The sequence below is a fragment of the Lepisma saccharinum genome, chromosome 2, assembly GCF_977018435.1.
Source record: "Lepisma saccharinum chromosome 2, izLepSacc3.1, whole genome shotgun sequence".
NCBI classification, from domain to species: Eukaryota; Metazoa; Arthropoda; class Insecta; order Zygentoma; family Lepismatidae; genus Lepisma; species Lepisma saccharinum.
The window spans coordinates 135954549-135981435 of NC_139230.1; the positions used below are offsets into that span (position 1 = coordinate 135954549).

The 26887-nt window shown below is 38.7% G+C and overlaps 1 protein-coding gene across 1 annotated transcript in view; it reads right to left on the reverse strand.

Moving 5' to 3' along the window:
* LOC145983661 (proton myo-inositol cotransporter-like) overlaps positions 1 to 26887 on the reverse strand; it is a 187469-nt gene that overhangs the window by 116347 nt on the left and 44235 nt on the right. Inside the window, exons 3-5 of the mRNA XM_083116720.1 lie at positions 12612 to 12707; positions 6155 to 6266; positions 2855 to 2985 (exon numbers count right to left, since the gene is read on the reverse strand). Of these exons, the coding sequence (XP_082972846.1) occupies positions 2855 to 2985; positions 6155 to 6266; positions 12612 to 12707 (339 nt within the window). The remainder of the gene's footprint in view (positions 1 to 2854; positions 2986 to 6154; positions 6267 to 12611; positions 12708 to 26887) is intronic.

A 26887-nucleotide genomic window follows, 5' to 3' on the forward strand; every position in this document is an offset into this window, starting at 1 on the left:
TTCCTTCCAGAGCATTCATGTGGTTTGCTATTGATGCTGTCTAGATATTCATAATAGCGTAATAGGCTTACATAACCATGAAACCAAACAACACAAAGATTCATGTGAATGCTCAATAACGAATTCTAAGCAGAACTAATTTTTAGATTTTGGAATATCATAGCTTCTTTTTAAAGAAGAGGAAACTTCGAAAATCACTTCACTGGTGTTGGCCAACAGTTCAGCCAAGCAAAATAAGCATTGGTGTAAAATAGCAGCAACAGAAAAATTAATAAAATATAGGAATCACCAATTTTCTCATATAACAGGAGTGCCAACAGCTATTAAAATGTGTGTTACTGCTTACTGTCATTTAAAATATGGTTGCTTTCATGGAATATTTTTGTGTTTTTTTTTATGTAAACATGGTGGAGTTCCAAATTGAACCTTAATATTTAGGTGACATTTGGAGACTAAGTGCTGACAAGTTAGTCACTAAATGCAAGTGAAGAGCAAAAAATTAAGATGCCAAATCTAGTGTCAATGATAAACTTTATTTTGCTATTTACCACCACTTTTCTGACATTGATTAAGGGACCCTCACAAAGAACATCCATGCCCAGGCTAGGATACAAACAGGGAACTCCACGGTAAGATTGAAAGTTGGCTACTTAATGTGATGTGATGAATTCAGTGTAACTTTGTGAACAACGTTTAGTAAATTCATCAAGATGAAGAATATGTAGCTAAATGCTTAGTGCTGTCACCTTTGGTGCAAGTGGTCCTGGGTTTGATTCCTGATGGGAGGTCCCAAAATTTTGGCACTGACCAAGCATCGTGAGGACAATTCAGGAGCTACTTGAAAGCAATATTAAGGGGCTCTGGTTTCAAAAACAAGAGAACAGCAGCAATGGGACTCGATGTGCTGACTATGTGTCACCCAATGAAAAATCTGTTCTGGCCCTTGCAGGGATGTTGTGCCATGGAGTTAAGTTAAGAAGAATATATCAGCTGTAGTTAGGCACTTTGCATTTGAAAGTTTCCATTGACCTGTTTTAACTACATAAAGTGAACATTTGTGCCTAGAAATAACACTGCAAATTTTGAGTAGGTCTGCTGTGTCAGTACCTACGAGGGTCAGTACTTATATTTTGAGCCTAACAATGAAAAAACAGGAATTTGGCATTGAAAACTGCTTTATTGTTTTTCAAAGTATTCTCCTTTATGGTCAATACACTTTTGCATTCGTTCGAACCATTTGTCAAAGCAGTTTTTCCAATCTTCTTGAGACACCTCCATAATATGGTTTTTGAACGCATCAACGGCATCTTCCCCCGACGAAAATCGTTGTCCACGCAATTTATTCTTGACATTCGGGAACAAGAAGAAGTCATTGGGTGCCAAATCAGGACTGTACGGCGGATGACTCATCAATTCGATATTTTGACTGTTCATAAAGTCGGTTGTTAGACGAGATGTGTGACAGCTGGCATTGTCTTCATGAAGAATGATCCGACGGCGTTTGTTTGTTTTCCGTATTTGACCGAAGACCTGTGGCAAACAAATTGTTGTGTACCATTCAGAGTTGACCATTCTACGTTCCTCTAAAGGCACAGTTGCCACATGACCAGTTTTCACGAAAAAACAGGCGACCATTTGTTTCGATGTGTGCTTCGAGCGCGAACAACTTTTGTTGGATTGGGTTCATCTTGAAACACCCATACAATCGACTGCTGTTTACGTTCCGGCTCATATGCATATATCCATGATTCGTCACCTGTTACAATCTTATATACGTCTTTTGAAGCACCACGATTGTATTTATTGAGCATTTGTTTGCACCAATTGACGCGAGCATCTTTTTGAGGTTTTGTCAAATTGTGTGGGATCCAACGAGAACATACCTTTCTCACAGCTAAATGATCATGTAATACTTTATATATGCTGGTGGAACTAATGCCTATCGTTGCCTCAATCTCACAGTATGTCACATGACGATCTTGCAGTATTAGGTTTTGCACAGCATCAATGTTTTCTTGAACAACAACTGATTTTGGACGACCTTCGCGGCCACGATTAAATTCGTTATACCAGCGTTTCACAGTGGCAAAGGATGGGGCTTCATCGCCAAATGTAGAAGTAAGTTGATCAATGCACTCTTGTCTTGATAATCCACGTCGAAAATCGTAAAAAATCATTGCACGAAAATGTTCACGAGTTAATTCCATTTTATTGTTGTCGCGCAATCTCCAAGGCAACACAAACAACACAAATCAAGCTATTGACAAAACATTTGAAGTATGTTATGGTCACTAATGCCAGACGATTCCGTGCAAACGTCAAATCGCGCCTAACTTCAATCAGTGTTGCCAAGGCTCAAAATATAAATAGTGACCCTCGTAGTACTGCTGATTCAAGAGATTAATAATTCCCTGGCATGCCACAAATTTTTTTCAATCACTATAAAATTAATTTCATCACCTAATTTGGAAAATATTATGTGGTCTTTAATCAATAGAAATAAAAATATCTTATTACAGTGCCAGAAGTCCAGAATTTCTATATCATATTACTTTTTTTTTACTAAGATCCTCAAGTAAAATAGTATCCATAAACCACATACCATAAATTAACATAAGTTAACTTGTAAATATTGACTTCATAAAATAGTAAAATAAAATTATTTTCAACTTTATTTTTACTTTCCTCTTCTCTCAGTGGTGCTTCTCTATTCTAACAAACACAAGGAAGACACTTTTGAATCATGACATACATCAATAAAATAGTAACATACAGAATCTGCTGCACATCTCAATATTATACACGTAAATAAAATAGCAAAATAATGACTAGCCATAATAGGGCAGGAACTTACATAACAGTGTTTATTCCAGCTAGCTGCTGAAATGATAACAAGAGTGATCCTAGAAGCAGAGCTCTTCTCGTACTCTGAGACTGGAATATCTGCACAATCAAGAACTTGCTGCCACCTGATGATATCCTTGCCTGTAATAATCATTAACTTTTAGTTTGAACATGAAACCTGAGGAAGAAGGGGAGAAAACAGGGCAAATTAGATGCAGATTTCCCTGAAGAAAATAGGTGGAGAAGGGATAACAACAGTTAATGTGTAATTAGGAATGAGATGGCACCTATGAACCATTACCTATAACTATTATCATACTTCAATATTTTGATTTGCATAGTAATAACCTACTGACTAAATAAAAAAAAATGAAATTAAAGACAATTTACTTGAAAAACATTCATATCTAGACTTTTTTTTTATTGTTGTGGTTCATATAGGAATTACACTGTTCCAGGAGTCTAGAGCAAGTGAAAGGAAACAAGTTCCCTGCACATGTAGTGACTCAAGAGCGCTCGAACAATGACTGCATGAGAGTAGTGAGATTGCATGGAGGGTGCAATGAAAGTGCAGCTACGAGCTGTTTACAGCAGCATATACAACTTCACTCCACACACTCGCTTTCTCCCCTTCTCTGCCATTATGTGTGATGTTGCTCCGCAGACTCTCGGGACAGACTGTACTTCAACAACTTGTATAATAATGTTTTCTCACACAAATTTGTTACTCTAGGCAATTTTATAATTAATCATAACTATTTACTTCCCAATAATGAATATGTAATTGACTGAAAAGCAGGGATGGAAACTAGTCAAGCGGTCAAAATTACTGATTTAATTGACCAAATACTGACCTATTTACTTACACCATATCAATAAATTGTCATCATAAAAGTAATAGTGGGATTTTTTTTTTAAAATTATTATCTGACTTCAACCATCCCCATAGTCAGCCATCGTACATTCAAGATAAAACAAATTTTTCATTATTGTACAAAATTATGTAAGACATAAAATGCAAAACATATGTTGTCTTTACTTAAAATCTGTCACTAGCATTTTACTGAAAAAAAATATAACTAAACTCTTTTGTTTCTCTATAGTTTTCTGCACTTCACTGGCATGCATTCTTTTCCTGTTCTATTCTTCCATTGCTTTCTCCACTCCACCTAACATGAGCTGTGCCAAATTGATTCCCACCATGCTGTGCCCTCTCACAGGGCATGCAGAGGAATGAGAATGAATTCCCCCAACTTAACATATCAAAATTTTCGCATAGCATCACCTCCCTCCTGCTGTCTCAATGTCGCCACATTAAACTATACAAGCATCCTCCACCTAACATTTTTCCAATTCAAGTGCTGTCACCATGTCTTTTTCCTCAAACAATATTTGAGCAATCATCATCTTCTCATTCTGTTCTTGTCTTGGCTTCTCCAGTTTTGCTTCCTTCTTTTGTGTACTATTCTTTTTGTTATCTATCTTCATCAGCCTTTCTAATTCCTCTGCATTTCCCCCTTTTGCTCATTTCTTTCTCCCTTTGCACCTTGCGTTTAACGGCACACTGTTTATCACAATGTTAATTCTAATGAACATGGGCTGCTCTTGGCATGTTTAAGAGCTCCTGTGAGAAATTAACAAGGTATAGCTTGATCTCATATACCCAGTCTTAGCATAAATACAGTCGAAAGGTTTTGAATGAAATAACGGAAGATGCTTTAAGATAGTGTAAAAGTGGATGTGTGTAACACAGATATATTGTGTCCAAAATCACTTATCATTGTTTGAAATGACCACATTTAGCAGACACACACACACATGCCCTAATTCTCTTGGCCCTCATCAATTACATTATGCACTTTATTGAGATGGAAATCTGCCTTCACAAGAGATCACTTCAGAATGACAATACTGGGGTTTGCCTTCTTGTAAAGCTATGTCCTAAAGCACAGACCACAATTTGTAATTTAGAGGGTTGAGGTCTGGACTGCCAGATGGCCAATTCGAGGGCAAAATGAAGTCGGACACATTAGTCTTAAGCCACTGCTGGGTTGTTCGTGCCTTATGAGCTGGTGGATAATCATGCTGAAAGCTTCACTTTTGGTCATGAGGCTATTGCTGAGATCCTTGACAGTTGTGTCCAGGACTGTCTCCTAGTACACTTAAGTTGATGTTTTAACCCTTTTCTCACAGAAATTGAGCTCAGTGGTGTCATCATAACCCACCACACCATGATTGAAGCAGGAAGGTGGCCCCTCTCTATCCTTGGATTGACTGATTGATTTTTACTGTTTAGCATTGCTTTTCTGCCAGTTTGGCTAATCACAACAATGAGGATGAGTGATGATGATATGATGAAATACATGAAGGAACATTCACAAAGAACACCCATGCCCAGGCTGGGATTTGAACAATGGGCCCCTGGCATCGTAGAGTGCTATGCTAACCACTCCACCAGGTTGGCTGTACTCTTGGGAGATTTCCCACTAGCTTCTCATGAACTTGTGACATTCACCCTGTCATTTTGCAAGTTGAAAGCCTTCTCAACATTATATTTACATACATTGGTGTACAGAATTCTTTTGTGAACATTTACTGCATAACACTCTTGTAGGTGTTTTGCCTTTCCCTCTGATGTTTTAACTCTGCTGTGAGAAAGTAACTTGTACATCGTGTGTAAACTTTTAGTCCTCGGTCACTTCATGATGCACAAGACATGGTGATTTTGGAAATCACTGATTGATTCTATACAGGATTTATGTGCATTCAGGTCATCACTGATTTTATTAGTTTCACAGTCCTTGCATGGTCATCCCTGCCTGGACCTGTCATTCACTATTCCAGAGTCAATGAAATGCTGGATAGTATGGTACATGCACCTCTTGGAGATTCGAACTTTGTGGAGGGGCTTGAAAATTTTGCCTGCTGACTTCTCTACCTTATGGAGTGCTATAACAGCCACAAAGTTTTACGTAATCAGCCCATTCCATCATGAAAGGTAAACACAAAGGTTCTATCACTTCTGTAGCAATAATAGTAATGACTCACAGGTTGACGAAATAAATAATTTCATCATTGGTAGAATAAATGTCTTACCTTTAGTTGAATTGAAAAATCCTCTCACGGAGAAGTTGTTGTGGAGTAACAAAATAAAACAATAACAAATTGCAGTCACAAAAAAATACTGACTTTACGGACAATTTTTTTAAAAAATACTGATAAATTACAGATTAAGATGAAAAAACCGACATTTACTGATTTTACTGACCACCTTCCACCCCTGCTGAAAAGTCAAGAGGAAATCACTTACTTCTATTTCCCTTTCCTGTTCCAAGTTAGACTGCTTAATACTTTCCAATTCTTCTTCAACAAGAAATTCTTTTCCTCTAATTGACTTTAGAACACTTAATGCTTCGTCATATCTGAAAGATGAAAACATGGAAAAAAACATATAAAACATGAAAATCTCTATTGGTATTTGTGGTTCAGAAGAAATGTCCACAATTATTTTCTGATCAAGTAATATTTCTTTGTTGTACAACATTGTGGAGTCCCACAAAACATTCATGGAAGTGCTCAGTAGCAAATGGGCTGGATAGGGAGTCTCCAGCAAAGAATACATAAAATTCAAATTCAATTTATGAGGGCAAGTCATAAAATGAGGTTTCCTAATTAATATCTAATGTTCCATTCCAGTCAAGCTGCTTCTTGATTGATTGATTTGGTGTTTTAAGTCCACTTTATGCACAGTAAGGCTAATCGAAACTGGACCTACAGCTTAAAGTGGATCTGATCCACTATGTGCCTCCATCGGGTATTGAACCCGGGACCCCTTGATTAAAAGGCAACGACGCTACCACTGCGCCATCGGGAGGCCCTCAAGCTGCTTCTTGGCTGAGATGAAACTTAGATTTCGATTGCCAAATGGCAGCAATTTTCAATGTAAGTTACACTTGAAACTTGAAAATATATATATTCAAAATGACTAACTGGTGAACAGAGCATTAGATATTAATTAGGAAACCTTATTTTCTGACTTACCATTGTATATACATTATTTTCATCAGAGAAAGAAGTAAAACCCTGTGTGTGATAAATAAAAAGTGACAGTTACAGTTAGAAAATGTGGATGGAATTATTTAATTAGGAAGTTATATTTGTAGTTTGCTGTGTAGTCAGGCACAGTTAGACATTGGAAAAATATTATGACATACAAGCTTCAGTAAATATATCAACAGGACCTGCATACACCTATGAAGTACTGATAAAACTTGCATTGAATCTAGACAATGTCATTGAAATGCATGCCAAAAATCTTTAGAGCAATGTCACAATGAGATATAATCAGTAGATATGGACTGGAATGAAGAAGACAAAGCTGTTCTTCATAATTTCGAAAATTCTGATATAATGAACACAATCACAAATAAATTACAGTTGTGCATTAGTCAATGCTGTTGTCTGTATGTGTAGTGGTTGTTCAGTAGCTAAGCATGTTAAGTGGTAGATCTTGCCAACAAAGTAACTGGGTTCAAGTCCTGGGCATGAGTGTTCTTTGTAAGTGTCCCTTCATCAATTTCATCTAGTCATCACTCATTCTCATCGTCATAATAGTCAAAATGTGGCGGAAAACAATGCAAAGTTTGCTAAAAAAAAACTATGGCATATAATTTCCATGTCAATTAAAAAATTCAAGGGGCCCATCGTCAGGATAAAAGGAAGGAAGGGAGACATAACAACGTGAAAACTAAAACCCTACTTCAGCTGCTATGGCCTCAAAAATGTAACCATGTACAGATTTTTACATTTGTGTTTTGAGGTGGTTGTGCTGTTATTCTGATTAAAATATTTAATTGTTGGAATTGTGTGAATTTAATCAGTGGAATTATTTTAGTAACTGATAATGGATGAGGGATTTTTGCCAGCATCTGATCTGGCAACACAAACTTCCTGTATATCAGTTTTTTCAATACTTAGTTTTGACTGAATAAAGTAGAACCTACAAATTTAAATGTAAACACGGCTGATAAAAATATTATTTTGCTTTTGTTATAGAATTATTAGCAGCATAAGCATGAGAAAATTACACTCAGCAGATTTATTTTATGCACTGAGGGTTGAATATGCCACTGCGAGTTGAAGAAGCCAGCCAGAGTTCAGCTTTGTATAATCTGCAAACAGCTTCAGCCCATTGTATACTAACACTGCACCACTGACTAAGTAAGACTGATTTGCAGAATTAAGAAAGGAAAACATTGTTGAAGTCTAAATGTTACACAAAAACCAGAGCTGGAAATTTTATATCTGAAAATGAGGCATTTAAATCATTTTGTACATTGCATTTTATCCAATACTATACACATGGCCATGAAAATAGGCAGCTGGGCAGAATTGCGCTGTTGCCACATATGGGAAATGCAAAGTGGGTGTGGGACAAAAGTAGCTGGTTCGTGCACACTGTGTGACGTCAACCAGGCTGTTTGCCTAGTTTGAGTATCAGATCGACCTCTCTCTGGGGCACTTTTGTGTTATCCCTGACCTTTCAAGCAAATACTGTCAGTTTGTATCACATGGATTACAAACACCAACTCTACAACAAGATCTTTCAGTCTCATAAACCTCCGAACACACGGGGTTGTGCTCCGATGTGGCAACAGCGCAAACTTCTGCCACCCACCTAATATTATGGCCATTCGTTTAGACACCAATATTCAGTTATGTAATGGCTCAATTGTACACCATGGGCAACATTTAGAGTAAATAATTGGTGACCATAAAGAGATTGAAGCAGGGTGGCTACAGACAAGCAGAAATGAAATTCCCTGACTTTTCAAGGTTTTCCAGGACAAAATGTGCATTTTTCCCTGACAATTATAAACCAAATTCATGTTTTTGCAAATGGAAATAAGAATGTCATACAGATCCAGGTATATTAAGTACCTATATTAGCTTCTACGAAATTGACTTCATTTCTCTCTGATTTGCATTCAAACTACAAGATAGTGAATTTGGAAAATTATTACTATTCACAAGCTAGGGAGGAATTATGGATTTTTTTCATATGCAGCCAGTTTTTCAATAAAATATTTGATGATTTTTAAAGTTACAACTAAATGAGATTAGAGTGAAGCGATTGATGTAAAAAGGAATTTCGTAATTTTTCAATTTCTTTAGCCTTTCTCGTTATTAAACAAGGGTTAGTAAAAAAAGAGTGAGAATGAATTCTTCTTTTATCACACAGTGAACATGCAGCAGTGAAACAAATTTGCGTGAGTAGAACGTGTCTCATGGAATCAGCAGATAAAATTGCAAGCAATAATATGCATGCATCTGGCAACACTGCGCAAACAAAACACAAATGGTCAGAAGTCGTATACCAAAAATGGAGTCTGATCATGAGGAGCAGTACGCGCTTTGAAATTTTGCGTCCGTCTGCAGAAATCCGCCATGGAAGCATATGAAATGTTGCAGCAGGCATACGGTGAAGATGTCCTTCCACAATCAACCACATTTTGGTGGTTCAAGCAGTTCAAGGAGGGCCGTGTTTCGACCACAAAGCAGGATGGTTCGGTCACTCCGGCCACCACAGTGAACGAGATCATTGTTAACACAGCTGCTGTCATTGTTCGGGAAGATCGCCGAATAACAATAGATGAACTGGTGGACATGTTACACATTTCGCATAGTAGTGCGTTCACCATTCTGCACGATCGCTTGCACATGAGAGACATATGTGCAAGATGGGTGCTGAGATTGCTAACGCCTGAACAGAAGCAGGTGAGAGTGGAGTTGTGTCGGGAGCTTCAGCATCTGGTAGTGGAGCATGGCCAGGCCTACCTGAATTCCATCAAAACACTGAATGTGTCCCACACCCTCCATACAGCCTGGATCTTGCTCCGCATTACTTCTTTTTGTTCCCTCGTCTGAAATCGGAGCTGCAGGGCAAGCGTTTTGACTCACCAAAGGCGGAGGAGGTTCTGAAGATGATCTCAAAAGATGGGTTCCAGCACGTCTTCCAGGACTGGCAGACACGATTGGCCAAGTGTATAGAACTCGATGGGGACTACCTAAAAAAAGACCATATCAACCTGAACCCCGCCTAACGTATTTTGTAAGTAAAAAAATCATTCTCATTCTTTTTTGACTTGCCCTCGTATGTTGATGTTTCAACTGAGGTTTGGAACCCTCTGCTTGCAAGAACCATGAGTGCAGACTCATTTTTCAATGCACAAACCTACTTCTCTTTCCTATGTAAAGCAAACAACTTATTAACTCTTGCACGCAAGTGAAACAATTGGATCATACAGAACAAAGTGTCATATTTCCTTACATTATTAATGGAACTTCTCCTTCAGTACAAACATTCACAGTATATCCAAGTGAAGTACTGTGAAACTGCCAACATGCAGTTATACCATTATTACTGGCGAAAAGGTTATATATGTATAAAAATTAAACACAAGCAATTTATGGAAGGGGAATCTACTGCATTGTAAAGGCGCTTGATTTAGCTAATCAAATATTAAAACAGGAACACGCTGTTGACAACAGCTTACAAAAGATTATGTACGAGGGGCATCCAGAAAAAAGTTCCAATGCAACATGCATATGCAGGCAGGAAGAAGTGTCATGTGGCTGTACAGCAGTTTTAGGACAGTTCTAGGTTAAAGATGGCAGCTCTCATACAGTCTCCCACCGATTGCGAGGTACATGTGGTAATCAGATTTTTGCATACTCAGAATCCGGAATAGAGCCAACAGCAATCGTGTGAGGTATAGGGGAGGATGGGGACAATTTTAAGAGCGGGTTAGTTGTAAAGGTGCCTCCCCCATGTTTATGCTGCCAGCTGCAGGAACAAGTTTCTCACAGAGCATGCGCCATTGCAGGCGTGTGTTTGTGCGACAGTTAGAACAGCCAGTGGATGTAGCTGGAAAGGTGTGGAAATAAAACAAGATTTTTCTGCATGGTGAGTAATATTTTGAAATCTTCGTTTTTTTATTCTTAGATCGAAGTATCAGGTATAAAACAGATAAATGTGGCACTCAGGAAGTGTAGCGTTGTTCCTGAAACTTTGATATTAGTCAATATGGAGGGCGTGGGGCTAGTTGTAACATAATGGGTGGGGTTAAATGTAACAGTGTTACAACTTACCACATTTAGCGATACACGTTGTTGAATGATAGAAAATTAATTTTCCTGTCAAAAAATTCAGATGTAAAATTAAATCACTTATACACTGTTAAATACACAATACTGACATTTTACGGTGCATGCATTGTGTACTATCTCCTAATTTCGCAGATGGCACAAAACTACAAAAGGAAAACTGAGCGGGGAAAAATATCCCAAGAATTATTTGTGCAAGCTGCACAGGAAGTAAGAAGAGGAGGCAAAATAAGAGCTGTTGCCAGGCACTGAAATATTTGCTATGTGTCTCTTTACCGATTTTGCAAAAACTGGACAGAGAAGAATGAAGTTCCAAATGTTGGCTACAAATCTCACCATCAAGTTTTCACACCTGAACAAGAAAACATTCCGAGTGATTACATTAAATTAATTTGGTGCTGATGTTATGTACGGGTTAAGTTGCAAGGAGATCAGAAAACTTGCAAGAAGTTTGGTATTGATTGTCCTAATGCATGGTGTGACACAGAAATGGCTGGAAAAGATTGGCTGCTGGCATTTCTTAAGCAGAACCCTAATTTATCTATTAGAACACCTCAGGCGCAAAGTCTTGCTCGTGCCACTGGATTCAACAAAGAAAGTGTGGGGAAATTTTTTAATAATCTAAGTTATGTGTATGATCGTTACAAATTTTCATGTGAAAATATATATAATGCAAATGAAACGGGAATTACAACTGTCCAAAAACCACAACGAATTGTTGTATGTAAAGGTGCTAAACAGGTTGGGTAACTCACCTCGGGGGAACGAGGAACACTAGTGACTATTTGTTGCTCAATTAATGCTGTTGGTAATTCGATACCACCAATGTTCATATTTCTGAGGAAGAACTTCCGCGATCATTTCATTCGGGACGGACCTCCAGGATGTATAGGAGCTGCTAATGGGTTAGGGTGGATGAAAGAGGATGAATTTGTTATGTTCCTTAACCATTTTGCTAAGCATGCACATGCAAGTCAGGAAAATAAAGTGTTGCTTGTACTCAATAACCATGAATCACACTTGCCGTTGGATGCAATCGACTTTTGTCCCAAACAAGGTATTATCCTCTTGTTCCAACCACCCCACTGTACTCATAAATTACAACCTTTGGACAGGGGAGTATATGGTCCACTGAAAACGTATGTGCATGCGGCATGTGACAGCTGGATGAAGAGAAATGTTGGAAAAAGAATGGTCATATATGACATTCCAGGTATTGTAAAGGAATCCTTGAAACTATCCATGAATTCCAACAACATTTTATCTGGATTTCGGTGTATGTTATACTGTGCTAAGATGGATGAGGAGAATTTATGTAAAACTGCTCACATTAACAAGTAACTCTCTCTCTGGTCACTATCGTAATGTATACTTCTCACGGATGTCATCTTCAGTCACACAGATGCACTCAAAAATTTTAATTCAATTCAATTCATCTTCAGTCACATAGGATCTTCTTTCTGTATGGTTGAAAAACACAACTGTGCGAAGTATCAAGGAGAAGTAAGTACTCTATAACTTTACATTTACAATTGATACTGATGTATTGGTATATTTACTAGAGATACTAATAATAATAACATGTAAAATCTTAATATTACCTTTTCTTGGACACCAGCCATCTTGGGCTTTCAGGTATTCCTAAAAATCCAAAGAACTGAAGGCATGCTGGGATAGCTGCGAGGCCAAGCATATACCTTTAAAAATCATCGAAGAGAAGCAAATTACAAAAATTGCTATGATAATTACAGAAAGAGTATAAAATACAAAAATTAACCTACAATTGAGAATGCAATCCACATTATCCTGTACACCATTCATAATTATTTCTATGAAGGAAAAAATGGTAATATGATTAAATCTCTGTGGGTCATCCATTCTGACAAACAAATATTAATAAATACTTTGGTGAAAATTTGGATTGATCGATTTGTTTAATTTAACTTCACTTTTCTGCCGCTTTTGGTTAATTGCAAAGATATGAACATTTGGAAAAATAACTGAAAATGTGTAGGTATGGAATTCAACGTCGTTAAAAAATAAAAAGGTAAAAAAAGGTAAAGTGTTCCCCTGTGCATAGCACCACGCCATGAAGGCGTATAGGGGGTGTGGGGGTAACGCCCTTAAAAAATATTTCATGCAAATACACTATCAGATATCCATCAATAATAAAATTATTAACATCATCAATGTTAAATACGGAGAAACTAGTACTCACTTTTATCCGCGACGCTGTTTTTTCTTCTTTTTCGATTAATTTCAGTGGCCACTGCCACCATCCTCGTTAGAACTTGCTGCACTGTTGCTTGGCGTGCGTCTTTTGTTCGTAGTTCTCTGGCTGCCGTTAGGTGAGCTGTGCATCTTGGTGTGTCGTGTGCTATTTCCGGGCGATAACTGCTGTAGTAGGGGAATCCAAGTGTGGTGCGCTTGCCCGTTATCGATGTTTAGTTCATGCGGGAAGTGCATTATGGCGTGCGTTTCCTTGATTTTGGTGTCTATGAGCGGAAATACAGGTCAGACACCCTAATCAACCACAATCAACCCCCAGCGACCAATATAAATGGTTTGCCTTCCCCTACCATCCCACCACTTCCAACCACATAGCCAAAGCCTTTCTCCCATTTGGCATCAAAGTAGCGCACAAACCCAATTCCAAAATAACTGATAAACTGAACAAGCACAAACGGTACTTCCTCTCCCCCCTTGACAACCCAGGTGTATACGATGCAGAGTGTGAATGCAAGGCTCGTTACATCGGCAGGTCCATCAGATCTGTCAATAAAAGAATACAACAGAACCTAGCAGATGCGAAAAAGCCCAATCCACTACTGGTCTTGCTAAACATATCAAATACAATAGCCATAAAATTCAAAAGGTTCGAGTCAAACACACTGCCCACACGCTCATAGACACCAAAATCAAGGAAACGCACGCCATAATGCACTTCCCGCACGAACTAAACATCGATAACGGGCAAGCGCACCACACTTGGATTCCCCTACTACAGCAGTTATCGCCCGGAAATAGCACACGACACACCAAGATGCACAGCGCACCTAATGGCAGCCGGAGAACTATGAACAAAAGATGCACGCCAAGCAACAGTGCAGCAAGTTCCAACGAGGATGGTGGCAGTGGTCACTGAAATTAATCGAAAAAGAAGAAAAAACAGCTTCACGGATGAAAGTGAGTACTAGTTTCTCCGTATTTATATACGTCACTCTTTTCCCAATTATGAATCATCAATGTTATTAATTGAATCCATTAGATAATCAGTCCAAGTGATTATAAATGTGTGTAAGATCCTAATTTGGTTTTCCAAAATTTCCTGTCCACAGGTACATTTTTAAAATTATTTTTATTTGTTATTTTATTCAACTTGCAGGTGGCATGTGGCATGTGGTTAACACAATAGAAGAACAGAATGACATATCACCAGTTACATAACACTATTTAAGATTTTGTATGATTGATTTCAACAGAAGGAACATGCTAGCATGCTTCATATCAATATACATACAATTCCACACACAAACATATATACCTATATAAACACATGTACATGCTTAACTCAGCATATAAGCATGTACAAAGCAAAGCTCATTTTTAAATCCCCCCCCGAAATGACATCTCAAACCCTGCTCATTACTCTAAGAAACAACAGCCCTACATGTTTTGTAGTACTGAAGTATGAGATAATAATTTCATCTTGATGCCAGAGAAACCCTCCTGCAGTTGTAAACACAAGAGGGTGGAAAGAGCCTACTGGACCTTCAAGTCAGTTTCTTTTCATCTTTCCTCACTTCGGCCACATCCTAAATGCAAGTGCGCAGGGCGATAAAACCTCAAATTTGTCTCTGTCAGCTTCAACAAAAGAATCATGAATGTACTTTATCCAGGAATAGTTTATAACAGGAAACCGGTAGAAACTTTGTTTCACAAATAAAATAAATATGTCACTGTTCGGTGTTGGACTGTCGGCGAATGTGAACTGGTAGCTTAAGAAAGAAACAAAAGTGGCAACTGCAAACTCCCATTATCCGCCCCTCCCATGTCGGAGTTGCACATCGCGCCACAATGCCAGGGATCCCAGCTTCGAATCCCGGTCTGAGCATGCGTGTTTGTGAGTGTCCATTCATCAATTTCATATTATCATCACTCATCCTCATCTTCCCAATTAGCCAAAACCCAAAAGCAGCAGAGAAGGGAAGTAAAATAAATCAATCAAGCAAACCCACATTACTGGCCGCATCAATGACACAATGGTAGTGTTGCCGCTTGTAATCAAGGGTTCTTAGGTTCGATACCTGGCAGAGGCACATAGTGGTTCAGATCCTAATTTAAACTGTAGGTCCAGTCTTGATTAATCTTACTGTGCATAAAGTGGACTTAAATTACCAACTCAATAAAGCAAACGCCCATTAAAATTAGGCACGATTGCAATTTTTCTGAGTACAATTTTAACCCCCTAGAGTGCAGCTAATTATCCAGTTATACAATTCAACCCCCCCCCCCATTTCAGAAAAAAAATCCCTGCGTATGCTGGTTAGTGGCACGCATGTGTATATGAGAGTTGTTTTTAATTTAACAACATCTGTCTCTCTCTCATTTTCTCTCTCTCTCTCACACATATACCGGGTGGTCCAAAAGTCCTGGAATGGTCAAATATCGTGAGAAATATACATCAAATCGGAAAACGAAAAAATATGTGTTTAATAAGTGAAAGAAAGCTATTCAATGATATCACACTTGATTCCCCACCCCTGCCCCCTGGGGGTGGGGTGCGGTGCAACTGTGAAATTTGAAATGGAAACCCCCATTTTGTATTGTAGAATCAGATTCTACGTAAGAAAATAACCGGGTTTCTGTACTACATTTTGCATAACCCAGGAACAATGATGTGGACGTAGTAGTATTCTGTTCCCATTGGGGTGCTTCTTTAAGGTGAGTCACCTCGCCTTTCACCATCGAGGTGCTTGTTGTAGGTGAGTCCCCTTGCCTCTCACCATCGAGGTGCTTGTTGTAGGTGAGTCCCCTTGCCTCTCACCATCGAGGTGCTTGTTGTAGGTGAGTCCCCTTGCCTCTCACCATCAAGGTGCTTATTGTAGGTGAGTCCCCTTGCCTCTCACCATTGAGATGCTTGTTGTAGGTGAGTCCCCTTGCCTCTCACCATCAAGGTGCTTATTGTAGGTGAGTCCCCTTGGCTCTCACCATCGGGGTGCTTGTTGTAGGAGAGTCCCCTCGCTTCTCACCATCGAGGTGCTTGTTGTAGATGAGTCCCATCGCCTCTCACCATTCGGTGTTCTCGCCAACCTCAATTCATTTCCTGCTCACATTGGTATCCCCCCTTTTCTTTGCACAGTCCCAAACGAAGATACACACCATTGGAAACATTCTGTAACATCTCCAGACTAATTGCATTTGACACTGTACGAATCCTGTCTTTCAATTCTTTGATATCGTTGGGTTTGGTTTCAAAAACTTTGCTTTTCAAGTATCCCCAGTAGAAGAAATCAAGAGGTGGCAAATCGGGTGACCTTGGTGGCCACTCTATGGTGCCCCTTCTACCAATCCACCTGTCAGGGAAAACGTTATTCAGCACATTGCAAACAATTAAAGCAAAATGAACTTGAGCGCCATCTTGTTGATACCAAACATTCGCGAATGCATCCCCAACAATAGTTTGTATTTCAGGTATTATCTCATTGGTCAACAAATTTACGTACTTTTCAGATGTCAAATTGCCATCAATGAAGTATGGCTCGATAATACAATTACACAATATTCCAGCCCAAACATTAACTTTTTGCAGGTACTGTGTACGATGCTCCCTCATCCAGTGGGGATTCTCTGTGGCCCAATACCTCATGTTATGCCGGTTGACATGGAAATGCATTAGAACTTCGAAAGATTTCTCATCGTTTGTAGCATCCATCTCGTGGTTCATCCCTGACTGCTCCAGTTCTTTCAAAGCGATCAACGGTTCGATAAACAGTAGATTTTGAAATAGGTGCACGATTCGGGAACGTATTCTTGAATAAATGCGCAACATCTCCATATGATCGTTCCCTGTCACCAAACCCCCGCATCATGAGAACTGTTATCCTTTCCCTCTCCGACAATGCCATCGTTGACAGAATACGAACAGTAATGGATTTTCTATTCATTCGTAGACCTATTAATACTCCAGTATGATCCAACCTCCCCCCCCCCCTCGTGAGTTGCAAAGAATGCACACAGGGTTACTGAAACTAAATTTGACCACCCACTTTCACATTCTGTAAGATCTCACTCTTACACAACGATTGCCTTAAGCACACGACCTTCACCATGGTAGATTACAGGCAGCTCCTCACGCCGAACTGACCTGGTGGCACAATGAGTAAGCCCAGTGTTGCCAAAAGCACGAGAGAAAAACGGGCTAAATCGCACCCAAAATGGAGCTAAAATTCACATCCAGGGGGCTAGATTTACAAATCTTGGGTGTTTTGGTTCAAAAATTTCTGAAACTCAAGAACCACAACTAATCAACTGTCAAGATGAGGGGCATACGCTCAACTAAATTAAATTTTCTTACCTTAAATAATTTATTTCCCCCGTAAATTGTGGTGCAGTAAATTACTCAAAAGCATTACACATTTTCGGCATATTCCTCCTTCATATATATGCACACGCACACACACACACGGCCTCACACACGAACTAGTCTCTGGTCGAGCCTCACTGTTAGGAACGATTCGTCGATTCCGCACCGCATTTCTGTGAACTTTCAAGGACCAGATGCAATACAACTGAACAAAGATTCGCATTTTCTGGAATCGACGCTATCCGTAATTCGCCTCGGGCTACACAGCATATCAAAACCAGAAACAAGGGGATAAAGTGACAATGTGCACTTGCTACCTGCTCTCCAAGAGGGGTCGCAGGACGACCTTGCAGGTGCAGAGGAGGGTCGGTTAAGTGAATTCTTCTTTGCAGTTTACCTTACTGAAAATACCAAAAAACATTTCATTACTGAAAGGGCTAGATTTGTAGCAAGATTTCTCTCTGTAGGGCTAAAAAGCCCCTTCGGGCTTTTGCTGAATTTTGGGGCCGAGTACGTACTCAAAAGGGCCAGTTCTGGCCCCAAAAGGGCCAACTTGGCAACACTGAGTAAGCCCACTGTGTGTGTATCGTTGTTGGTTGGGAACTGCTCATGCAGCGAACTGCCGGCGCATGTCAAGGTAATTGCATGCCCGCATAGAGTCGCCAGGCAGACCAGTTGCCTTCGAGTGGCCTTATGGGAGCGCAGAAGAAAAACAAATCTGGCCGTGACGTAAACAATGAACAATTCAGACGTTTATGCTTTTCGATGTTGGGAATGGAGAAAAGGCGTGGTGAGCAGGTAATTAAGTTCCGGTCACCACAGAGGCGAGGGGACACCCCGATGGGAACAAAATACTACTACATCCACGTCGTTGTTCCTGGGTTACGCAAAATGTAGTACAGAACCCGGTTATTTTCTTGCGTAGAATCTGATTCTACAATACAAAATGGGGGTTTCCATTTCAAATTTCACAGTTGCCCCCCACCACACCCTCAGGGGGCAGGGGTGGGGAATCAAGTGTGATATCATTGAATAGCTTTCTTTCACTTATTAAACACGTATTTTTTTCGTTTTCCGATTCGATGTGTATTTCTCACGATATTTGACCGTTCTGGGACTTTTGGACCACCCTGTATTATATATATATATATATATATATATATATATATATATATATATATATATGGGTGTGTGGGTGGGTGGGTGTGTGTGTGTGTACCTACATAAATGTTGTTTGTTGTTAATTTTCTTAATGGTTTGATAGAGAAATTTATGACATTTGGGCCCCCCCAAACTGATCAACCTAGCTACGTCCCTGCCGGGAATCAACAATACAATAATATTGCTAATAGAAGTACATCATCAAAACGATGCATCTGCTATAAATTAAGCAGTATACCAACACTAAGCATTATATTTTAAGAAGTGGTGTTATTAATCAATAGCGAGTATATCGTTCATGTCTTGTAATGCAGCTATGGCGTAAATCTTCACATTCACCTCAGTAAAATGCCAAACATGTATTTTCGTAACACAGTATTGCGAGCGAAGCAAGCAAGCAAGAATATTTATTTATTTATTTATTTATTTATTTACTCAGAGTTTCAGATACAGTCTTATTTGGCCATTTTACACTGAAACAACATAAAGTAGAAACAAATAATAACAAAAGATAAAAAACAATAACAAGATGGGATAGATTTACATGTTCTTCGTCAGTAATATACAAAAGTTACGTTCTGGAAGGATTATATCTACATTCAGGGGAAGTTTGTTGTAGATTTCTGGGAGCCTGTAAAACAAGGAGCGTTGTAGAAGGGATAGCCTAGTGGTTGGGTTGTGGAAGAGTTGCAGGTTGCGCGTTAGCTTTTGGGGTACCCTAAGTGAGAATTCACTGATTAGGAGATCTGTTCTGATTTTGCCATTTATTATTTTGTATAAAAATTTCATGTCAGCTAGATCACGACGAAAGGATGGAGTGTGAATATTCAGAGCAGCCATGGTGCCTGATTTGGATACATGTCGAAAGGAAGGTATTCTATGGCGAACAATTGCAAGAAAGAAACTGAGAACAGAATCTATTCTGGTGAGATTGGTTTTTGAGGCCATTGCCCAAATTGGGGAACAGTATTCAAGGATGGGCTAGATGAAAGATTTAAAGAATAAAGCAAGAGATGATGGGTTTTGAATTTCGCTAAATCTGTATAGAAGACCGAGAAGGCGCATGGCTTTTTTAATGGTAGCAATAATATGATAATTAAAAGTGAGTTTTTCATCCATGATAATACCTAGGTCCTTTTGGGTGGAAACGTTTTGGATTGGTTTGTTTTCAATAGTATAAGTAGACACCACTTTGTTCTTTTTTAGGGAATAAGTAAGGAAAGAGCATTTCTGAGGGTTTAGTTCTAAATTCCACTGACGACACCACTTAACAAGTTCTGTGAGAGCATTTTGAAGAATCATCATGTCATGATGCGATGAGATCTCCTTAAAGAGTTTACAATCATCCGCAAACAAAAGTATATTGATAGGGAGGGAGGACAGTTTTTCAGGGAGGTCATCCATGTACAGAAGGAATAGGAGCGGCCCTAAGATACTCCCCTGGGGAACTCCAGACAAAACGGGAAGAAAGTTAGAAGAGGTACCTGAAAGAACAACACGTTGTTCACGCTCATGGAGGTAGTCCTGGAGTAAAGAGAGAAATTTGCCATGGATGTTAAATCTGGATGATAATTTATGAAGGAGAAATTTATGATTAATTTTGTCAAAGGCTTTCGAAATGTCCAAATATATAGTGTCAAGTTGGGAGTTATTATCAATAGCTCTGGCAGCATGCGAAAGTAAGACGGAAAGATTTGTTAGGCAAGAGCTGCCTGGAAGAAAACCATGTTGTGCTGTGTTGATATATGGTGACGTAAACTGAATTAACCTGTTTTTGATGATTTTTTCACAAATAATTGATAGTGGCGATAGAAGCGAGATTGGTCTATAGGATTTTACACATTTTTTATCTCCAGTTTTGTGAATGGGCACAATATTGGCCCGTTTGAAGTTTTTAGGAAACACACCCTTAGAGAAACATTTGTTGAGTAAGGCAGACAGAGGAAGAGCCAAGGAGTTGGCAGTTTTACGTAGGAATATTGTGGGGATTTCATCTGGACCTAGGGACCGGTGGAGGGGCAATGAAGCGAGAAGGTATTTTACTTCCTCGGGGGATGTTTTGATTGAAGATAGTGTGTGAGGACAGACAGCATTTAAGTGGGGGAGAGGGTCGGAAAGTGAGGGAGGTGAGAAGTTCTGATGAAAAAAAACATTAAAAAGTTCGGCTCTTTCTTCTCCACTAGCAATATCAGTATTATGAACAATTTCTTTAGGTATAACTGGGCTTTGTTTTCTTGAATTTAGTAAAGTGAAGAATCTCTTAGGGTTTGTAGTACATTCGGTTGTTATGTTATTTATATGTTCACTATATTTTTTTCTGAGTAGGTATTTTGAATGACGTCTGATGTCACAATAGGTACCGTGAGTGTGAACATTAGGGTGCTGCTTCCATAGGTACCAAGCCTGTTTTTTATTTTTTAACACAAAGAGAACTTCTCTGTCGAACCAGACGGGGTATTTGGTAGATCTCGGTCTCGCAGTGGGCACGAAGTCCTTTATCGTGGCATGCAGAATTTCGACAAAGTTCTCAACGGCTTCGTTCACTTTCTCTTCCATCAGCAAAAACCAAGGGTAGACATTGAGCGCCCGCTGGATGGCATTCCATGGAGCTTTTCGCCATAGGTGGTGGGGGCGTTGGTTCTGCTTGACGGATTCCTTGTCTTTCTTCGTGGTAGGCAGGTGCATTGTGACGTCGAGTGAGTCATGGTCGGAGGTTAGAAGATTTTTTCCTGTAGTTACCTGCATATTAGGCAGGGTTGCCAGTACATAGTCAAGGTTACTGTCACCACGTGTTTTATGCAAGTTCATTACTTTGCAGGCCTTCAAGAATATTAATTTAACGGAGTAGGATCCCATGATATTTACTCTTTCCAGCTTTTCTTTAGGCATGTTCAGCACTGAAAACATGTGGATACCATATCCTTAAGTATAGTCCCCAAAATATAATGTTTGAACTCTCCCTCACTACAGAAATCCCTTGACAATTTAAGATTTAACACTTTATCACGAGCTTCATATCTATCCCTCCCTTAAATTTAATACTCAATCCTCCCACCTAAATTTCCATTCCAACTTTAGACTGGGTATTTATGTTGAAGAGTGATATTGCCTCCTCCAAAACAAATAATTCTCAGTCCACACACCAGAATTTCGGCAACAGTCTGAGAAAATAGTAATACACAAGAATTGGATACCCTCTCAATTTAATGCTCAATCCCACCTAACTAAAATACCTGCCATAATCTAAGACTTAACACTGATATTTAAGAGTTGGAACCCCCCCCCCCAGAATGTTGAATTCTCAATCCCCCCAGAAATCATGTGTCAACTTAAGGCCTAATATGTAAGAGTTGGATATTACTCCAAAAGTTGAGTGGATGCAACATGCGTCCACAAACCCACCTGTGGTCACCCCTGCTCCTAAATATATTCATTTGTTTATCTAATGGATTAAATATGGTACACTTAAGGTTAAGTTAGAATATGTTAATTCAAATAAATTTAAAAATCCCTTGTGCATATTTAAAGTACTTTGATTCTTTAGTTTTGAATATTCTCGGTAGAGCTTGTGTTTTAACAGTGGCGTCTCGTCCCTTGGGGCTTCCGGGGCTTAGCCCCTAAAGAAAAACGGACGTATTCACGTAATTATCAATCACCATAACGCATAACTATCACACAGTCTTTTAAAAGGCGATTTTTACCCACGTAAATTCATCGTCTGTTGCAATGGATACGACAGCGCTCCTAGCGGCATTGATGTCAATTATCGCTTTCCGGGGCACGTCGCAAAGGAAGACGTGGCCTACACCCACCTACGCTACAGTGAAGGTCACATGCTAGCAGAGAGAGGAGGGGAGAGTGAGTGCAATGAATTTGAGTGCTGATTCGGGGCTACTTCCGTTGCGTCGCGTTCGATCTCGCGTGTTGTTCTGTAGTGTTTTGGTGGTTTTCATTCGCTATGTTAGAGTGAGTTTGGCAGGGTAGATGTTCGAACATAAATTGATGAAGGACATAGGCTGTCAATTACAAGACACAATAAATTTGTCCGGAAAAAATAGGCATATATTAAATAGAATTATCGATTGCTTAAAATTCTGTGGTCGACATGAACTTGCTCTGTGAGGACATAATGAAAGAGAACAATCTTTAAACAGAGGCATCTTCCAAGATTTATTATCCCTTCATAGAAGAGGTAACTTTGTGTTCTTTATTGTAGTGAAGAGTTGAAAAACATAAACTCTATCAGTAGATTGCATTCATTTATTTATTTAAAATTAATTAGAGGGTACCTTTTCAGAAACAGTAAAAATGACAAACATAGTTTTAATAACTCCAGTGGCAACAGCTGAATCTGAACGATGTTTCAGCACATTGAAGCGTATTAAAACCTGCTTAAGAAATGCAATGGGACAAGACAGACCAAATGCTTTGATACACTTCGCAACATCTTATTTGAGCGCCCTGAAAAATTTCAAAGTCCGGAATTCGTAAATTTGGCAGCATAGCGCTTCAGAGCCAACTAAGAGTAGCCAACTTTGCAACATTTCTTCTTCCTGAATGAAAACGCTCGTGATTTTTTTTTCATTCTTTCACATTCCATAAAGTAAAGATAACCTAAAGCAGTAATAAAATATATGAGTAGACAAAAAAATGTTAAGTAGAAATACGAATGTTGAAAATATTTCAAGATTCTTCGTTCTGAATTTGAAAATAGGAAAATGTGTGTGCATTGTGAAACACTGAACAGGTTCTCATCCACCTGGAAAGAATTGCGGTCACATTTGAATGCAAGAAGGCAAATTTATGATGATTTTTTGCGAAATGTTTAGTAAAGATACCTTGCACAACACCAAACGATTCTGCAAAGTGTGTATTTTCCTTGGTTCTTGGCGAAAAATGGTTCGAAACTCCGGCACAATGTTGCTTCAACTGAGATTAACTTGTTTTACTAACCTTTCTGTTAGCATGCTCCTGGAGTAGTTGGTTAGGTGACAGCACTTTCGTTTTTTACTGTTTTCGTCAAGATCGAAACATCGTAGGTTCAAATCCCACTTTTTCCTTATTATTTTTTTCCTTTTTATTTACCGAGTACGAAGTGTTCTAATAACGTAATATAATATTATATGATATTACTGTAAATATTTATGCGACGCTCAGTGGCGGATATTGGGTTTCAAAACTTATGGGGCAAGGTGATGGGAGGGGGAGGGCAAGGACAGTTTCTTTCCCTTGGTAGATAATGTTTAGCATAATGCTGGGTCATCTGCCCCTTCACACTCCATAATCGTCGCCACTGTGCATGCCTCAAGTAATGCTTCTACTAATGTTTTTAATCTTTCAGTGATTGGCAGGATTTTAGAAAATACTTTTCCTTTCATTCAGCTGTTATAAGTTAACACATATTAAGAACTTACATGTCAACTTTCTCCATCCGGAAATGCTGGACATAAATCGCATAAATATCAACGGAAATATCCAAGAAACGTGGATAAGCATTCTCGTCCAAAGCCGTTTACTTCCCGAAAAAGATTTTGCAAAGAAGTAAGTTTGAACCCATGACCTTCCATTCCATAAGCAAACGATCCTCCTACACCACACGGTTCACGTCATTTTATGCACTCGGTTAGATCCCACTTTAAACTGTAGGTCCAGTCCCGATTGGCCTTACTATGCATAAAGTTGACTTAAAACACCAAATCAACCAATTCATCTCCTTCTATAATACTGTAGTCGGCCAGCATCCTAAAATACAGTTCTGCTTCTTGTATACCAGAGTGTAATTGCATTTAATATTGTGACTAATTTTACTTTAAAACTACAGATTAAAGCGATAATAGTGTCCAGAAAAATAACGCCAAAGTAGATCTTCACACAAAGTATTTTAATCCATTGCCAAACATTTCAGTTAAGAATAATATTATGCTTTTCCATTGCCCGTATTTTCGATTCATGGTGAATTTGCTAAATGGACCATGTCAAGAAATCTAAATATGTAAGTTTTACTAGTAAATGCATTCAAAATGCACGAAACAACAGGGGAGGAGAAAAACAAACCTCAAAAAATAAGTAAAAATGCAACAAAAACTGTTAAAAATAGTGACAAATAAACTAAAAGCCAAAAAAGGCCGAAAAATGAAAAAAAAAATGTAAAAATATAAAGTGTTTCCCGGCTCTAACTGAAGGGAAAGGGATATGATATCAGGTTTAGCATTGTTTTTAAGTGTCAGAAAAAAAGTTGATTTTTCATCAACTTCCGGATCCTAATTAGTAATTATGACCATTCAAAAAGTTGGAGGTAGCTTATTTAAAATTTTCTTGCTGAGGGATTGTATCGTCCCATATCTCCACTTCATAATAAAGAAAAACATCAAGTTCATATTTCGAAAATGACTTGGAGTTTTCCATCACGAAAATATGTTTTTCAAAGTTTGAAGTTCGTTAGTATTATCTTTCAAGGGTTCCATTGTTTTAATTTCACACATATTTTTTATTTCATACGTTCCTCTCTCTTTTCATACAGTCTTTGGAAAAAAAGCTGAAGTTTCTTGTCAAACGGGGTCTGGTTCAAATGACTCTGTTTCGCTCTCCTGTTCCTACTTTAAACAAACAACAAAATACTTCTCAAAACACCGAATTTTTACACAATTTACAAAATTTGACAAAACGACAATAGATAAGTTCATCATTTTTCCCTTTCAGCGTTTCTCGATTGTATCTGAATTCGTTTCCTCATGAAAATTGCCATGAGGAAATTATAGATATAACATTATGTGTGAATTGGTTTCTTCAAACTGGTAGCAAATTTTAACATGTGCTACCTGGAGAAGAGGTAACGTGCTTGATTCTTACGAGGGAGGTCGTAGGTTCGATTCTCCACCTAGGCAGAATTTTTTCCAGGAGTATATCGTTGGGTGTAAAGTTTATCCACCGTGCTAAGAAGTTAACATTGGTATCTGTATTTGACGAGGGGAAAGGAAATAGTAAGAGAAAGTTATTTCGTTGATAGGAGGAAGTCACATCCCACGTGGAATGCGCAGAATCAAGTTACGTAGAGCTAAGTCTGTAATGGTGGTTTCGAATATTGCAAAGTTAGTGCGGAAAGTTTGTTATATCTGATACTCGTACTTTCTGTTCAAAGAAGACAAACATTGTAGATACAAAGCAGTGAGGAATTAACGATCATTATGAGGTTTTGATTTTTTTGTTTGTCACTTGCTATATAAATATATAACATACAGCGCTACAGCCCTTGGAGGGCCTTGGCTTACCTACCGACTGCTGGTCTCCCTCCCACACTGTTCCTCCCTCCGTCACCTGTTATAGCGTGGAGGTCTTAGACCAGTATTGATATAAATACTTATTAGTAGTTTCTTATCGAATCGGCCTCCGTCACAATAACAATTTACTTGTGTTAATTGGCGATTTACTATTAGTTTTAGACGGTGGTGAGGGGATTGACAACAGTCATTAAGAAGTAACGGACATAAAATTACAAATCTTAGCAATTTGAACTCATTAAACGCTCTCCTTCGTTACAGTAGTGCACTACATCACTACTTAACATAACTGTATATCTTTTTTTAGTATATCGAAATCAAATAATCAATATTTTAGGTGTCAGTGAAGAACAAACAATACATAACTTAAATAACATTACATTTTGCATCCTGAATACTTATATGTGATTTGTGAATTAATCATGATGTGTGTGTTAACACAACATATGAACAATAACTAAAGAAGAAAAGTTTTAACTTTAAATCCTGGAAATCTCCAACTTCTAAGGGGAAATATGCGCAGAAGGGACGTCCCTCAAGTGTGCATCTGATTCATTTTTTAAATATTCTATCAACGGTATCTGTTCAGCAAACAAAAAAAAGAAAAAAAGAAAGAGGAGAGGGTGGTATTTGAACCTGCGACCTTTCACACTTGATGAAAAATAAGGATAGCAGAGCCTAACCAACTGCTCTACGTTAACTTAATGACGTTATGCCCTTAAAAACATTTGACGTTTATGAAGAGTCCCACCTTCCTGTGTTTCAAGCACATTTTCTCGACAAGTCGTGCAAAATATATGTTTTTGAGAACTGTTCGGCCAGCATCCTAAAATACAGTTCTGCTTCTTGTATA